The 18251-nt window shown below is 36.8% G+C and overlaps 1 protein-coding gene across 2 annotated transcripts; it reads right to left on the reverse strand.

The window, feature by feature from the left end:
• Positions 1–1732: 1732 nt before the first annotated feature.
• LOC131167790 (GTP-binding protein BRASSINAZOLE INSENSITIVE PALE GREEN 2, chloroplastic) lies at positions 1733–18036 on the reverse strand. Of its 2 annotated transcripts, none has more exons than XM_058126675.1 (4): positions 17786–18036; positions 16327–17691; positions 14561–14724; positions 1733–2323 (listed from the first exon to the last, which is right to left on the reverse strand). In XM_058126675.1, the coding sequence occupies exons 1-4, from the start codon at positions 17913–17915 to the stop codon at positions 1973–1975; spliced, it is 2010 nt and encodes a 669-aa protein (XP_057982658.1). In that variant the 5' UTR covers positions 17916–18036; the 3' UTR covers positions 1733–1972. The 2 variants fall into 2 exon arrangements, with proteins under 2 accessions (XP_057982658.1, XP_057982659.1); XM_058126676.1 differs by having other exon boundaries at positions 14561–14728; positions 16334–17691; positions 17786–18024.
• Between the last annotated feature and the right edge of the window lie 215 nt (positions 18037–18251).

Here is an 18251-nt window from a genome sequence, read left to right on the forward strand (position 1 = left end):
CCTTATTTGACTACATTAAGTAATATTTAGAAGCATGAATTTTCGAGTCTTGAATTTGAATTTGCAAATGTTATTCAAATTCATACAAATCAAAGTTAAACATAAAGTTAGAGAGGTACCATCCCTCATTCAAGTAGAATTGATGAGATACTGTAAAAACATTTGCCAATTTTCACATTGTAAATTTGTAATACAATTGGAACAATTTTTCTCTTCCATGTCTAACAAATTATAGTAGGCTTACAAAGCAGCTTAACCATAATGATCTCCTCCTCCTTTTGCAACCCACTTTTATGTCTCTCTATCATCCCACTCCTGCATGATCTCCTATCTTTGTATGTTCTATAGGTGGTCTTCTTCCTCATTCCCTCTCCATTCTCTTGTTCAAATGCAATTCTAATTCTTCCATCATCCAAACCTTCATTGTTGTTTTTTGTTTCTATGGGACAACCTAGACTTAGGCCCTATTCACTTTTCAAGTCTTTGATTCTCATTTGTTTTCATCAAAAGAGTTCTCATAGAAGCAATATCCTTTTGGAATGCTTGGTGAAACTAGTATGGCATTAGTTATTACTAACGCAAACAAGAATCTCATGATCTATAAAATATTGACACAACATACATAGTTGTCATTGCTTAAGAGAAATGCTATCACCCCAAACAACAATAAACTCTCACACTCTAAACAAAATTTGTGAATAAATTCACTTAGTCAATGACTCAAACCAACAAGTAAAGTACATTGCCACAACATAGCCAGCTACCTCTGACCCCCCCTCCCCACTATCTAACTTAGGTTTCAAGTAAATATTCTTTCACAATTTAGTTATTTATACTGCCCCAAAATATAAGTCCACATAGAACATCTAATAAATTATTTCTAGAAAAATTCACATCTTAATCAAGAACACAAGGAAATTCCAGCTCCAAACAACTCTACCATAAAGCTTAATCATAAATGTTTAAAAATATGGTAAATAAATAAATGAACAAAATTTAATTCCAACATAATTCTAGACAAAAAATCACTTATGCTGCATTTAGGAATAGGGATTTCGGACTTTGAATTTGTATTTGAATAAAATTGGATAAGTTTTAATATAATCTTGTATTACGTTTTAGTCAAATCCAATACAAATCCAAATCTATCGCCTCTCCAAACATAGGGTTACAAACCATGCAACCTATATTGTAGATTCAAACTGAATTTCTCAAAAAGGCGTTCTCTAAAACACACAGATTTGCAAGGTAAAAGTTTTGAGAAAAAAAGTGCCTTAGACCAAAGTATTCATCCTAGAAATAACTGTAAAATTAACTTGTACTTTTTTTTTCCCTGAGTTTATTGGATGTTCACAGGATTTGAACTAAACAGTGGGAGATCGCTCATCTCTTATCCAATATTTCTCTTTATCTTTTCTTAATATTTGTACCTGAAGTCTAACCATGGAAATCTCAATTTCTAATTATTAGAATATCACAAGAAATGTTCGGTTTCAATGTTCGTGATTTGGACACCCCTCAAATTTCATTTGATCCCTAATTAAATAATGGTCTGATTGATCCATCATGATCCATTCATCAACCTCTATGGCATTGTACACCATATACCAGAGAGAATTCCACTTAGTGAGTCATAATGTAGTTTTTGGAACTAGACTAGATTGACATGATAATTATCTTATCCCATTTTTGGGTTGTCCTATAAATGATTATTCAACTGAACAAAATACCCTTGATGAAAAGAATTATATAGGAAAAAAATAAAAAATACAAAGAGCAAATTTTCTTGCTTAGCCACTAAATAGCTACAATCAATGCAAACCTAATGCAACTACTACAATAAAATTACAATTTAGAAAACTGTCTGGAATTGTAATAGTTTTATATTTGCAGTGAATACCTTAAGATCAAACATTGTAGTGATCATGATAAAAGAACAAATTAAAAATTTACTGACCAAAAGTGTGTCTCTTCAAGCAGGCACCTCCGTAAGCTCTTCTCTGCTCTCTTCTTGAAGCCTCTTTCTTGCTTGAGCCTCCTGCTTAGTTTGGTTGCCAATGGCATCAGAAATGGCCTTTGGCAGCCAAAATCCTGGTCGCTCGAGGAAGGGAGCACGGTCGAGAACCAAAGGCTCTCGCACAGTTATCTGAATGCCATCATATGTCCACAAAGTCAAGGTGGCTTCACCTTTGAGACCCACAGAGAACCAACCCAAACCAGCTGCTGCAATGTCTATGCTGTTCACATCCCAGCTGATTCCAGACACTTTGATCTCCTTCTCTACCCATTTGCCCATTTTAGATTGATCTGTACCAATTGGAGGCTTGAAGACACAAAAAAAGCCAGTGAATGTCATTTACATTAAAACAATTATGGACATAGCAATCTTCAAAGTGGACTTCTAACTAATTTTTTGTCTTCAATTTTTTGGTCGTTTTTTTTTCCCCGTGGAGGAAAGGGTGTAACATGACACAGCAATATAGAATAATGTTGTTTCAAAACTTTGAAAAAATAATCATAGCATCATTTTTGGGGCTTTTTCTTATAACCAATGTAACGACACTACTAATTAATTCAGTTGTAATGGAATAACATAAGCCACATTAACTAAATAGCATTCAGTTTAGAGATTCAGAAAGGAGAAGGAAACCCATGGAGGCAGAAGCAATGATTGCCTCCATTAATAGGCGCATGGATGCTTTCAACCTTCCAAGTATATTACACTAGGAATTTCAAGAAATATAGAAATGCATCTCTTTCAGATGATACATAAACTGCGAAAGAGGTATCTTAACAACAACAAAAAAACTAAGCCTGAAGTCCCACCAAGTGGGGTTGACTACATGAATCCTTTTCCGCCAATTTATGCGATAATGGACAATTTTTTTGGGACAAATTTAGGGCTATTAAATCCTTACCATCCCATTCCAAGTTATTTTAGGTCTATCCTTACCTCTTCTATTACACCTCACAATAACTAACTCACTCTTTCTCACAGGCGCACTATGTGGCCTATGTTACAAGTGCCCAAACCATCTAAATCACCCCTCCCTTATCTTATTTTTTACAAGAGCTATGCCTAACTTACTACGAATATGTTTATTTTTTAATTTATCTTTCAATATTATACCATTCATCCATCTAAGCATTCTCATCTTGACAACTTTTGCTTTTTGGATATGTTATTTCTTAACTGCCCAACATTCTGATCCATATAGCATAGTTGGTCTTATAGTCATCCTATAAAACTTTCACTTTAATTTTAAGGGTATTCTACGATTTCAAAGCACACTTGAAGTACTTCTCTATTTTACCCAACCTGCTTTAACTCTACGCATTACATCCTCTTCAATTTCTCCTTCAACTTGCATAATAGATCCAAGGTATCGAAATCTACAAGTGTTATTTTATTTTTACATTATCAAGTTTAACTTTGTCTCCAATATTCCTCTTACTATTATTGAAATTACATTTCATATATTCTGTATTACTATTACTTATCCTAAAGCCTCTAGATTCTAAAGCGTCTCTACATAATTCTAACTGAGTCTCTACTCCACCCTTAGTTTCATAAATGCAAATGAGGTATCTCATCGATACTAAATTGAAGTTCAAACTACAATGGAAAAGTTCAAAATCAATATGGAGAAGTCACCAACCAACAAAAAATTATTGTAGGGCTTGGTCCAAATACAGACGACCATTTAGACTTAAGAGCAACACAACAACCACCCTTCAATAAAAGGTGGTATCCAACAAAGAAGTAGTGGAAAAATATATACAAACAAATTCTCTTTTTAGGTGAATTGTGATTATGCGCATTATAGGCCTATAATTTAATGTAAAACAAGCTCTTGAAGAAAGCAAAACACCAAGTTTTTCAACTTGACATTTTCAAAGAAGATGTCAACATATAGGAGACTAGATGTAAAGGTATTAAATTAAAGGTAGACTGGAGACATTAAGTACAGTGTTATCAATTTGGTTTAAAGTTTTGTAGATGCAGTATCCCTAACTACGGCTTACCCCATTACTCGGTGCATAATGTCAATAAAATCTAGTTGAAATTCTCTCTTTCCATCTCAAGCATGTGAATGATTGTCAGTTTCATTATTCAATTGTATTCTCTTACGAGGAGATTCTTAAGCTAATGTATAGATGCAATGTCTAGAAATGGTGTTTTGGAAACAAGAAGTGAAAATATTAAGAAGGTTTACAACTAGGTCAATCATAGATGTTTGGGTTAAATAATGTGTTTAGGTGAATAGGCAAATGCAAAGCAGGTATGGTGAAAATAACTTCTTTAATACCCTCATGCTTTCTTATTTTCTCTTTATTCTGTTTAAAGACGACTTTGGTAAAAAATAAATAAAAACAAAGGAAGGAAAAAAAAAAAAAACTTTTCTTCTTTATCTTTTGGCACAATGGTGAATTCATTAGCAACAATAAGATATGCTCTCGATGTGTTCTTTGTAAATCCTCCATTAAAACTTACCAACAACTGTATGGATGTACCCGCACCATATCAGTATTCAACAACTTCTCAAGTTACCTCCCTGTGAATGGAGTAAGTTTAAAGATGCAAACCATTTCAACACTACCTTAGATATTTCTCATAAGCTCCATTTCTTCCAACAACGTTTGACTTGGAGTTTGTACACTTAAATATAATCCAAGTGTTCACTTAGACATTCACGGTCCTTCAACAAAAAGATCAACCACTCAAAGCCCTAAATTTGGGCATTGTTGTTGAAGTGACATCGAATGCCAAGTATATGCGCCACCAAATTGATGCCTATCATCAACAAATCCAAATAAGCCGATATGATCTTGAATATTTTATTTCCATTTTAAAATTTTTATTCAATATTTTATCTTTACTTTACTTATGTTGGATAGGCATCATTCCAATGCAACATTGAATTCACAAGGCTCCCATGTTATATTTGAGGAAGACGCAATGTATGCAGCCTTAACTTGTTATCTAGAAAGGTTGTGTCTATGACTTGAACCCATGACCTTCAAATCTATTGTTATCACCATTAGCACTAAGTCATGGCTTGCCTCTTAGGTAGTAACCATTCCAATTCCTTAAATTAATTATTTGGTTCCCAAGGCTATTACTGTAAACTATACTCATAATCAGTGTTTTAAAAGGCATTCTTGAGGCACACCTTGCATTTTCAGCATAAAACGCCCTAAGGGGTAACAGGAAGGGTGTAAAGCCTAAAATGCGTACGTATAAGGGGAAAAGGCGTACCCCTCAGGAAGAAAAACACGCATTTCACGCCTCAGTTGATAAGACGTACGCATTTCTGGAGCGTCAAAACCCCTCGACGAAGCTTCTTTCCTCCCTCTCTTAATGAAACTTCCATAGCTCTCCCACGATTCCTCCAACTCCTTCTCCCTCTCCGACTAGTCGACAAAGCTTCCTAGCTTTCCTCCAACTCCTCCCTCTCTGACGATTCCTCCAAGCTTCCCGTCTCTCTTCGACAGTTGTGGGTCCCTTCCAATTTGATCTGCCTCTGAACTTTGGTCATTTAGTTTTATATTCTTAGAAATTTGTGGAGGATGCTTTAATTTGGTTTCTCTTCTTTTATAATGTGCCTCATGCTTATATTTTAACATGTATTATTTGTGTTTATTATGTAAAATTGGCTTATATGATATTTAAAAATTATATTTTATTTTTTTCTCCATTATTCTAAATTTTTTCTCGTTTATATATATATATATATATAGAGAGAGAGAGAGAGAGAGAGAGGGAGAGAGAGAGATTTTATTTTTAATTATTTTAAACAAATACAGTCCCAAAATGCTTACGCCTCAACGCCTTGAGGCTTACGCCTCGCCTCAAGTAGGGTAAAACGTCTTGCCTTACGCCTTCGCCTTTTAAAACACTGCTCATAATACTATTATTGTCGTTGTTGCTGCTGCTGTTCTTTTTTCTTTTTAGGATGGGATCGGGGGTGAGGGTTTGGAAATTAGTTTTGAGCAATTGTGCAATGAACTTTTCTATTTACAAAACTTTATTTTGACACTTATAATACAAGACCTAACAATCTTAACAAAAGCCAAAATCTTCACACAAATGTTCTCCGTTCAATCTGTAATATCCCATCCTATAAGAATGCCATGACATTCAAACATGAATTAACAAGCAAGGCAATTGTACTTGAGGACCTTACTCAATTCCAAAATCCTAGATGCAGTAAATAAACATACGTTCTTAATAAATATGGCTAGCAAAGAGACTAATTGGTTAGCATTCTATCTTAGCAGGATGAGTAAAATTGTAACATCCACATCCAGTTCCTATGATGTTTCACTTTAAATTTGTTTCTATTAAAAAAGAGGTAATGCAAAGAAATTTCCATCATTGGTTGAACCCCAACATGAAGTCTGCAACTCCTTTAGTGAGCAGTTTTTCCCGTACTATGTTTTCTAGACTGATTTTAAACTTATTAATTTTGACCATAAATAGTATGCTCTCTACTTCTAATTTACATTTAGTACTGTTGCTGCCAAAAATTGGTTGTAGAATGTGGATTGATCTCTGACTGTGACCACCTGCAAGGAATCAAACAAGAGAGGCTTGGAAAACCTGTGATATACTCCGAGGGGTTGCTCCGATGCCTAAGTCAGGGAGTGTAGGAGGATAGGATTATTGCAACAATAAAAGTATGGATGAGATGAGATGAGATGCCTTACCTTCCTTAGAGGGGGCATTCAAGACAAATCCCTATTGATTTCCCCATTAATGGATCACAAGGGTTACATTAGGATATTAGGGAGTAAAGATTGGTGTGCTAACCCCCTGCTTTAATTAAGGGACGTTACCTTCTTTCCATTAATCCCTCGATGTCTTTTCAGTTTTTGATCTTACATTAGTTAATGCCGAGTTTAATGTTAGGGTATCTTTTAGGTTATATAAGTTGCCCCCCTACTCTCGAGTTTTAGAGTTACCTTTTTGGCTAGAGTATATTGCATTTACTATGAGTCCTTTTATTATCACGAATTTTGGATTAAGTTATCAAATGGGCATCTTTGGGCCTCATAAGTGATGTTCATTAGATGGACCAATACTGTACCAAGTAGTGCTCGTTTCTTGTTGCTTTATAAATGGTATTCATTAGAGATGGACATTTTTTGGTCTCATGAGCAATGCTCATCAAATGGACCAATTTTTTGCCGAGCAGTGTCAGTCTCTTGTTGCATTATGAGAGGTACTCATCAAATGGGAATTTTTGGGCCTCATGAGCGGTGCTCGTCAGATGGGTCTTTTTTTTGTCGAGCAGTGTCCTTATCTTGTTGCCTTATGAGCGGTGTTCATTAGATGGACATTTTTGGGCTTTATAAGCAATGCTCATTGGATGAGGCAATTTTTTGCTTAGTAGTGTCTATTTCTTATTGTCTCATAAGTACTACTCATCATATAGGAATTTTAGGGCCTTGTGAGCGGTGCTCATCAGATGGATCAATTTTTTGTCGAGCAATGTTTGTCTCTTATTATCTCATGAGCAGTGCTCATCAAATGGATATTTTTTGACCTTATGAGCAGTGTTCATCAGATAGACCAATTTTTTGTCGAACAGTGCCAATCTCTTGTTGCCTTATGAGTGGTGCCCATCAAATAGGCATTTTTTTTTTGGTCTTATGAGTGATGCTCATCAAATGGGCTAATTTTTTTCGCCAAACATTTCCCTCCATTATTGCTTCATGAGCAATGCTCATCAAATGGACATTTTTTTATCTCGTGAACAGTACTCATCAAATAGGCCAATTTTTTGCTGAGTAGTGCTCGTTTTTTGGGCAAATTTTCCAACATGATACATATCTCACAAAGCCTCGTGGTCCATGCCACCTCTTTTTCTCCTACAAACAGTCCCTCCCCTTCTTATATTCTCCATACTTGGAGGGGAAATCTTTACTAGAAGCATATTTCCTTACTCCTAACACGATGATTTCATCAACGTCTCTAGTATTTTCTCTTCAAATTTAATCTGCTTCTTTTCAAGGTGATAACCTCCTTCAGCTTAATATATTTCTGAGCTCGCGCCATTAGCTCTCCCATATCAAAGGGTGGTTTTTCCCCTATGGAATTCAAGAAGTCATAAGGTTGTAGAGCCATTGTCAAAGTGAGTATTGTAACTTCGTGATCCAAGTTTCTAATCTCCAGAGTTACATTGATAAAACGATGCATGAATTCTTTCAACATATCTTCCCCTTTTGAACAAGGTTTATAAAATGGTTAAAGTCTTCGCCACTTTTCGGTTATTGACAAAATATCCCACAAACTACTGCTCCATCTCAAAGAACGACCCAGCCGAGTTGGGCATTAATGTCCGATACCATGCTTTAGTATTCCCCTTCAAGGTTGTTGCAAATGTTCAACACATAATTGCATCAAGTGCACCTTATAATTGCATCAACATTCTGAAGGTATCGAGGTGATCTAAGGGATCTAACGACCCATCATATCTTTCTATGTTAAGCATCTTGAATTTACTAGGCAGAGGGCTCTCCATTATTTCCTTGGTAAAGGGGTGATCAAAAGATCTAACTGAGGTTTCCCCCTATTAAAGGTTGGTTGTGAACTTCTTTTACCAACTTTTCTAGTTGATCGGTCCTTTTAAGGTTTTTCTTCAACCGTTGCTCATTAATGCCCACATTGTTGGCTCCTTCTACTTCTTTTGTCGGATATGAAATCTTTAAGGACGATTCACGTGGTACCACTGCCTTACCTTTAGGTATTGTTTTTGCTTGAACAGTCCTTAGGCCATGTTCTACAAGTTTTTTTTTTTTTTTTATAAGATCATGCTAAACATGTCTTCCACCCTCGACTGAAAGGCTAAAAATTTATCTGAAGGCATAATTTGTGGCGTATTGTCTAATTGTGGGAAGTGAACCGACTGGGGCGATTGATCCCCAGAAACGGGTTCAGACTTGGAATTGCATAATGCAACCGTGATTGAATTTTAAAAAGAAATCCTTCCAAGTTTCCCACAAACAGTGTTGTTGCTACCAAAAATTAGTTGGAGAATGTAGACTGATCTCTGATCGTGGCCAATAGCAAGGAATCAAACAAGAGAAACTTGGAGGACCCGGAGTGTACTCCAAGAGATTGCTCTGATGCCTAAGTCAGGGAGTGTGGGAGGATAGGATTATTGCAATAGCAAAAGTATAAATGGAAATGAGATGAGATGAGATATCTTACCTTCCTTAGGGGGTCCTTTTTATAGGCATTCTGGATACCTCCCTATTAATTTTCCTACTAATGGGTCGCAGGGGTTACATTTCAGATAGGTTTCTATGGAGTAAAGATTGGTGTGCTAACCCCTTAATTTAATTAACGAGCGTTTCCTTCTTTCCATTAATCCCTCGATGTCTTTTCAGTTTTTGGTATTACATTAGTTACTGCTGAGTCTAATGCTAGGGTCTTTGTTAGGTTATATCGACTACCGTCTCCAACATTTATAAATGATATAAGTTAACTCACATCCAGGAATTGTTCTAGAATCAAATAGAATCAAGTGTTTTTTTTTCTCTATTTCCTATAAATATAATCTAATTTTTCATAATGCTTCTTGAATCTCAATGACCAAGCATGACAATATGAATCGGTTGGATTATAAGGCATAAAAAATGGCAAGATGATCATTTTAGAAGCTTCTTTCCAACTTTATTTATTTTAGCTTGGCAATAAATTAAGTCTAGTCAGTCATTATCGATTTTTGATAATAGATTCATCACTAACATAAACAATAATAAGCTTTGGAGGACAAGACACCCTCTATTTCTCAGCTGAAAACAATTGCAAAGGTGCTTCCCTCTAGCTCCTTTGGAGATCAAACATCAAAATCCCCCGAAAAATTTCCAGAGTTCCAAAAAGAAGTGAAAAATGCTACTTTATCCCAAAGCAAGGATAAATTAGTAGTTTTAGAATTAAAGACTTGCATTTCTCTCATTATTTCTTTGCAGCAGTCTCCTCATCTAGAATTTCATTAAAAAGGACAAAAGGTCCAGGATTCATCAATTTGGTGGAGCCCTGGAGGTGTTCCAAATAGACAATTTGGGTGATGGGGAGGTGACGGGTTGCGGGTTCTTAATGATAAAGGCATTCTCTCAATAAATCATTTTCCCATGTAGATGCAGAAGTCACCCAAAAAATTGTTCCCCACTAAAGGGCCAAAGTCCTTGTCCCTTTGGCCCTTAGTTCCCCACGGACTACCTCATTGGATGAAAACAGAAAAAAATAACCACCTAGGATATCTAATCCATGAGGTGTCTACACAAATTAGAAACTAAGGCACATTTTGTGCACATTTCAAGGCAATTTGCATTAAATCTTTGGATTCAAATTAGGTGAATTTGAGCTTTCAAGGTGAGACACAACGAACTAAAACCCAGCCCTGTCACAGATGACGTACTCGCTTGCTAGGAAGCTACATCTCACTTTTTTTTTTTGGGTTTCAACTGCGACTCTTATTGTATTGTTGAGCAAACAATACCACACACACATCCCTACACATAAAAAATGTGAATGCTCTAGAGCTGCTCTCGATCATGTCATATTTTCAAATTAACTGCTCTCCTGTTTTTCGCTTCCACTCTAGGTATCCTAGACAACCCCCTTAAATCGATGCCCTCAGTTTGATACTTGATCTAATCAATTGCACTGGCGAGTGGATGAATTTACAAATAGTGGATATAAGCCATCTTCGAATTTGTTTTTGACTTGCCAAAGCACTTCAATCTCATAAAGAGATGAAGATTAAAAGCTTATGGTGACAAAAGTGAATGTTTAATACTATTTTTATTACAAATTGAAGGCAATGCACTGCACAACTGTGGAAAGGATAAGATTGCACCTCATCTCCACAATTACAAGGCATTAATGTGGCAGCCTATTTTATTATGACTGAAATTATTTTTCTAAGAAAACATCTCAATGATTCTCAGTGGTACGTCTCTTGTAGATATTTCCTCTAAAGATCATCTCCCCCAATTAAGACAAAAATCAAACAACTAATAAAATAGGAGATGAATTTACTATCATAGATTTAACATAGCCATTGTGCGTGGTTTGAGTAGAGAGTGGACCAGATATTCAAGCCCATGGTCCCTTAATGAGTATCAAATGATACGTAAAATGCCATAGAGAACTGCTAAGGCTCGACATACATAGTTGGCCCACAACTAACAACTTAAGGCTTTGGATAAACTGGTAAACTAACATCTTGGGTTCTATTCTTGCTGCCCACATTTGTTGTAAGTTTAGAAATTAGCATGTTCTTAATATTGGTGTTAGTACGATAGACAACAAACTTACCATAAATTGTTCTACATTTATTTAGGAAACAAATTGGACAAACCTACCATAAAATGTTGTATAGTTATTTAGGAAACAGATCTGTAAATATCTTTCCTGAAGGGTCAATGCTTAATGTTAGGAGATGCTGTAATTAGGATGCTTAATGTTAGCAAATGCTGTAATTAGGAGATATTGTAATTAAGGAATATATACCATTGCTGTAATTAGGAGATATTGTAATTAAAGGATATATTGTAATGACTTCTATATAAGAAAAGGACCACTCGATTAAGGGTCATCGAGCAAATCTGACATGGTATCAGAGTCATGGTTCAACATTCTCCTTGAGATGTCGGATACGTGGTGCTGTCGATTTGGAGCCCGATGTGTGAGGGAGAAATTGTTGGATTATCCTACATCGGTTGTGGAAGGGGCTGGTGGTCAGTTATTAAGAGTAAGGGAAAGTCTCACTCCATGAGCTAGCTTTCAATGTTAGTAGGGTAGACAACAAACTTACCATAAATTCTTCTACATTTATTTAGGAAACAAATCTATCAAACCTACCATAAATTGTTGTATAGTTATTTAGGAAACAGATCTGTAAATATCTCTCCTAAATTTTGGGTTGAAGCTTTAGCTATAGCAGTATATTTGATTAATAGGTTGCCTTCTAAAGTGCTAAATTTCGACTCTCCATACTATTGTCTACATAATTAGCACCCTAGCTTTCTTGACTTGCATACTTTTGGCTGTCTGCTTTGTGCATCTACCTCCGCATCAACATCACAAACTCTCGGCGCAATCTGCGTAATGTGCCTTTATGGGATATAACTTATCTCAAAAAGGATTTGTGTGCTATGATGCTTCCTCCAATAAATTTCATATATCTCGGAATGTCGTTTTCTTTGAGCATCAATGTTTCTTTCCTAGTTCTCTTACATCATCCCCTGCAATTTCTGTTCTTCCTCTCTTTGATGATTAGATATGCCCTCCTGAACGCTTCAAGCTTGGTTTTGTGTATGAACGTCGTCAGCCAACTCTACCCCTTCTTGAGTCTGATCAGCCGCCTAATCCTGATCTCGTCTTGCATCCTCCTCAACGATCTGGCCGTGCTTCTCATCCACCGGATAGGTATGGTTTCCCTCATACCTCCTTCACGGCTACCTTATCAACTGTGTTGATTCCTAATTCATACTCACAAGCTGATAAACATGAGTGATGGAGAAAGCCTATGCAGGAAGAACTTCAAGCTCTTCAAGAAAATTGGACTAGGGACATGATCCCTTGTCCTCATATCAAGCTAATTGGGTGTAAGTGGTTTTTTTTTTGTGAAACTTTGGCCTCATGGGTCTGTGGACCGTATAAGGCTCATTTGGTTACCCTTGGAAACAGTATAAGGTTGACTATGAGGAGACCTTTGCTCTTGTCGCTAAAATGACCATTGTGCATACTATTATTGCCATTGCAGCCTCTCAGGAATGGTCCCTTGCCAGATGGATGTGAAGAATGCATTTCTTCACGGTGATTTACAGGAAGATGTTTACATGACACCTCCTCCTGGCCTCAGCTTGTCGTCGACGTCGAATGTGTCTAAGCTGAAGCGCTCTCTATATGGTTTGAAACAGGCTCCCTGAGCCTAGTTTGATAACTTCTAGGCTACCTTACTTTGGTTTTCTTTCATCCAAAGCCAGTATGATTCCTCGTTGTTTCTTTGTACGACTTCTATTAGTATCGGTCTTCTTTTGGTTTATGTTAATGACATTGTCATCACTGGGATTGATTCTGCTCTCATTGATCAGCTCGAGCAACATCTTCATGATTCCTTCCATATGAAGGATCTAGGTCCTCTCCGGTATTTCCTCGGTTTGGAAGTTCAGTCCGATTCATTTGGGGTTTTCCTGCATCAGCATAAATACACGGAAGACTTGATTTCCTTATCTGGTTTGCAGGACTCCTCTTCAGTGGATACCCCTTTGGAAGTGAATGTCAAGTATCGACATGAGGAGGGGGATCTCCTTCCTGATCCCACGGTGTTTCGACAGTTAGTTGGTAGTCTCAATTATCTCACTATTACACGGCCTGACATCTCCTTTGCTGTCCAGCAAGTTAATCAATTTATGCAGTCTCCTCGTCACCTTCATCTTGCAACGGTCCGCCGAATTATTCGATATCTCTGGGGTTTTTCTCACCATGGCTTGTTCTTCTCTACTGGTACTCCTCTTTGCCTTGTGGTTTTTAGTGATTCTGACTAGGCAGGATGTCCTGATACTCGCCAGTCTGTCACCGGGTGGTGTATGTTTCTCAGTGATTCCCTTATCTCTTGGAAGTGTAAGAAACAGGATCGTGTTTCCAAATCTTCGACTAAGTCAGAGTACCGTGCCATGTCGACAGTCTGCTCAAAGATTGTGTGGCTCCGTGGCTTACTTGCTGAAATAGGTTTTCCTCAATCTACTCCCACTCCTCTTCATGCTAATAATACAAGTGTTATTTAGATCACTACAAATCTTGTCTATCACAAGCGTACCAAACATATCGAGGTGGACTGCCATTCTATTCAAGAAGCTGTCAATACTCGGGTTATCTCTCTTCCACATGTCTCAAGCGACCTTCTGAGAGCGGATGTCTTGACCAAAGCTATGATACGACTACGTGATCAGTTTCTTGTTGGAAAATTGATGCTTCTTGATCGACCAACATCAATTTGAGGGGGGATGTTAGTAGGGTAGACAACAAACTTACCATAAATTGTTCTACATTTATTTAGGAAACAAATCTGTCAAACCTACCATAAATTGTTGTATAGTTATTTAGGAAACAGATCTATAAATATCTTTCGTGAATTAGGGATACATGCTTAATGTTAGGAGATGCAGTAATTAGGATGCTTAATGTTAGGAAATGCTGTAATTAGGAGATATTATAATTAAGGGATATATACCATTGCTGTAATTAGGAGATATTGTAATGACTTCTATATAAGAAAAGGACCACTTGATTGAGAGTTATTGAGCAAATCTGACAATTGGGTGGCATTCAGTGTTCGTTTCTCCCTCCACATGCAAACAGGCTGCACATGCGGGGGAATGCTAAGGCTTGATATACATGGTTGGCCACTTGGCCCAGAAAAACAGCATAAGCTTTTAGGCAAAGTAGCAATCTAACGAGAACCAACTGATATTTTATTGCCAATTCTATTTTCTATAATATTAAAAAAAATTGAATATCATCTCGAAGATAAACTCTTACCTGCAATCTAAAACCAGCATGCTTTTTCCACATTTCATCAGCATTTTCTATCTTCCCCATATGAAGAGAAACATTTGGTGATACCCAAATTGTGACGTAAATTGTATCAGTGGAAGCTTGGTTAACATCAAGTCTCATTATGCCACCAACATGTACAACCTGCCCTGCCTGCAAAATTGAACATGCAGAACGCATTTAAGTCATTGCCAGTTTTGACTGCAATGTCGGTAGACTACCTTCGGAATTGGTAAGTGTCAACACATTGTTTTCAAAACTAATTTTCAGAATTGTTTTCATGCCTGAAAAATGGCACATAATGAGGCCTAAAGCAAACTCCCCCACACCCCTTCTCCCCCTCTTCCCCCCCCCCCCTCCTTAAAAAAAAAGAAAAAAAAAGGGAAAAAAAAAACACCCTATGACAAGTTAAATATAAGAACACAAGGGTCAAAAAGTCCAATAAACTGCTTAACTTGAAAACTGGGCTCCAAAGAAAATCTTGGAACATTTAAAACATTTGGAAAAATAATATTGTATTTGTGACCATCTAATATCTGTGCTTTCACTCGTTTACATTGTTCTCTGGCAAACCTTGAAAAGCAAATCTTGGAACATTTAATACATTTGGGAAAATAATAAATATTGAATCTGTGACCATCCAATATCTGTACTTTCATTCGTTTACATTTTTCTCTGGCAAACCTGCAGTTTACATTAGAATAGAAGCTAACATCATTTGGCTAGTGCAGAACTGCAGATGCAATTTCCCAGGTATTGATTGAATTCAGAATAACTTTGGCCTTCATATAGTTAGTTGATTGAATGAAATGTCACAATTTCTAAAATGGTAAGCATGGTTATCAAAGTTTTAAATTTCAATCTTGACTAAAATTTCAAGACATAAAAAATATGGAAATTTCTATCTCAACTTCAATTCTTAAAATTTTTTAAATAAAATCCATAATTAACAAGTATATGGTGTATAATGAGCAATTATTGTAAAACAACTAAGCATATATTGAAGTTTCAATTAGTATAAATAAAATTTATAAATCAACCAAATACTCATCCATCTGCAAACTCAACTTACTAAATCATTTTTCATAGTTCAAACACTTAAAATTCCATGTCAATCAAGAGATTCATTTAACAAAATTCTTCATCGTTCATGAAGTTTTGTACAAAGAATTATCAAGCTTCTAAAATTTCTATCAAAATTGTACCAAAGTGGCACCATATTTAGTTTCATTTTTTCAAAGGTTTTGAAACTCAAATTTCAATTTCCAGGAAATTTGCTCCATAGCCAAAATTTTGACAAATTTGATTGAAATGTTGAGATATAGATAAATTTTAGATTATTCATGAAAATTTCAAAAGAAACTCTGTAAGGCAGATATTGGCCTCCTTTTCAATTTTAAGGGTTGTGAAAAGAGGAAATTTTGACAATTTTGTGGAAATTTAATACGCCACCAACCCATTTCATCAAATTACGAATCCAGCACAATAATGAGAAGAGAGCCTGATAAATCTGAAGAAAATGATTATATGAGATGAAACAGGAAACACCATTAAAATACAAAACACAGAACAAGGAATTGTATATTACAAATAACATACAAGCGCTGTCTAAGCTACTTGTCAGCAGCAATGCAGTCCTAACAAACAATCAGAATTTCCAATCAAGTATCTTCAGTATTACTAATAAAAATTTAATTCAAAAATTGATGGAAAAAGTCCCAGTAAAAAAGAGAACAGTGATAGGAATGAACATCTTGCCTTCATCCTGTAAGTTCGAGGTTGCAGCTCTTTTCGTATCTCAACCATTTTTTGTTCATCCCTATTCAATCTCATTGACATCAAATATGGGTGTAGAAGCCCTGGTGTGTCATACATTTTTGCTTTGGCAGACAAGATACCTCCAATTCTCAAAATCCCAAGTGTTGTTCCAGGAACAGCAGCTTCTGTGAGCTTTGTAAGTTTTGCCCCTTCTTTTTTTGTAAATGCATTGATTAGAGTTGACTTACCAGCATTTTGAGCCCCAATAACCCATACGTTCCCTCGAGGTCCAGCCAATTCCTTGATGAAGGACAGCAAATTCCTCACGCCTAAATCCTTACGGGCACTAACCAAATAAACCCCACTTAACTTAGGTGCCCCTCCAACCTTGGCGCGGCGCCGTACCCAACTATCTAACCTCGTAGGTGATACCTGAGAAGGAAGAAGATCAACCTTTGTCGCCACAAGAACAAGCTTTGGTAATTTTTTACTGGTTTTTACTCTGTCTTTGCTTTCCTCCAATGCCTCAAACAAAGATTTTGCCGCTCGTTTGGGAAATGAGCCATCAAAATCAACACAATCTACAACCATGACTACAACAGTAGCATTACCATTTGCCGCAGGTTTCATCAACCGATTAGCGATCAACCGATCAAAATCAAAATCAGGAATTAAGTTTTCGGCTGTTGGGTTCTTCACTTGCCCACTATTTCTCAACGAATGGCACCGGGCACAAACTGTAACATCTTCTCTCTCTTTCTCAGCCTCCCTAGCCAGTCTCTTCCTCTCAGCCTTTGAAATCTTCCTCTTCTTCTCTGCCTCTAGTGTCTCTTCAGTTATGTTCCCATACCCAACACTTGGTGGAGCAAAACCATCTAATTCTTTCTTCCAATCCTCCTGTTTTTCAATCTCATCTTCCAACTCAGCTTCCCACTTTTTCACCATATCCCAGTCAACCCCATCCCCCCTCTCCAAATTCTCTTCTTCCCCATCACTTTCCTCAAAACTATCCTCAATGTCATCCAAAAATTCTTCCTCTTCTTCACCAAATTCATCCTCCGATAAACTCTGAACACCTTCATCCTCTGAGATGTTTGCCGCAGAAACGTTCCTTTTTTGATAATATCCCGGCAGGTCAGGGTCCTTATCTTGCATAAAAACACCACAACCAGGACAAATAAGCCCATAGCTCTCGTCCTCCTCTTTCCCCTCGCTCGAAACTAATTTTTCGCGGCCTTTCCTTGGAATTTTCCCACTGTTTTTCTGCGTTGTTTGGGCAAGTGATTCATTCTTCAAACATAATGAAACGAATGGAAGTTTCTTGGTGTATTTGTTTTTTTCGTCCTTCTTACTCAGGCCTGTTGGAATGGCGTTATTGCGAAGTGGGTTTCAATTCAATTCAGCGGAACATGCGAGAAACCGAAGGAAAGTACGGAAAGAAAATGAACTCACCGTAAACAAGACGAACTGTTGCTGCTGCTGCCGTTGTTGGGTGTCCATCTGTGATGCCGTCTGAGCATAACTTAAGGCTCAGCTTAATCGGGTTCGAAGGGAGAGTAGCTGTAGACAACAAAATCGCCATGTCTGCGCCTTCGTGCTGATGGATGCCTTCAGCTTTTTTTCTGTTTGGTTGGTCAGAAAATGGAAGGGAACTGCAAGAAAATAAAATGTACCGCCATTTGTATTTAGACCGTTTTGGGCCTTTGGAGTGGCAATGGGCCATTAATTACTGCTTGTATTATTTATTGGGCTTGACCCAGTATTATTATAGCAGAAAATTATTAATTTTTTTATTTAATTGAAGGCCAATTGCTTTAAAAATGTCTAATTTGATTTACAATGTTTAATTTATGATAATTTCATTTGGAATTTTATGCAGATCCAGAATTAGAATTTTCTTTTTTTATTCTAGTTTGTT

Source organism: Malania oleifera, chromosome 11 (genome assembly GCF_029873635.1).
Source record: "Malania oleifera isolate guangnan ecotype guangnan chromosome 11, ASM2987363v1, whole genome shotgun sequence".
Taxonomy (NCBI): domain Eukaryota; kingdom Viridiplantae; phylum Streptophyta; class Magnoliopsida; order Santalales; family Ximeniaceae; genus Malania; species Malania oleifera.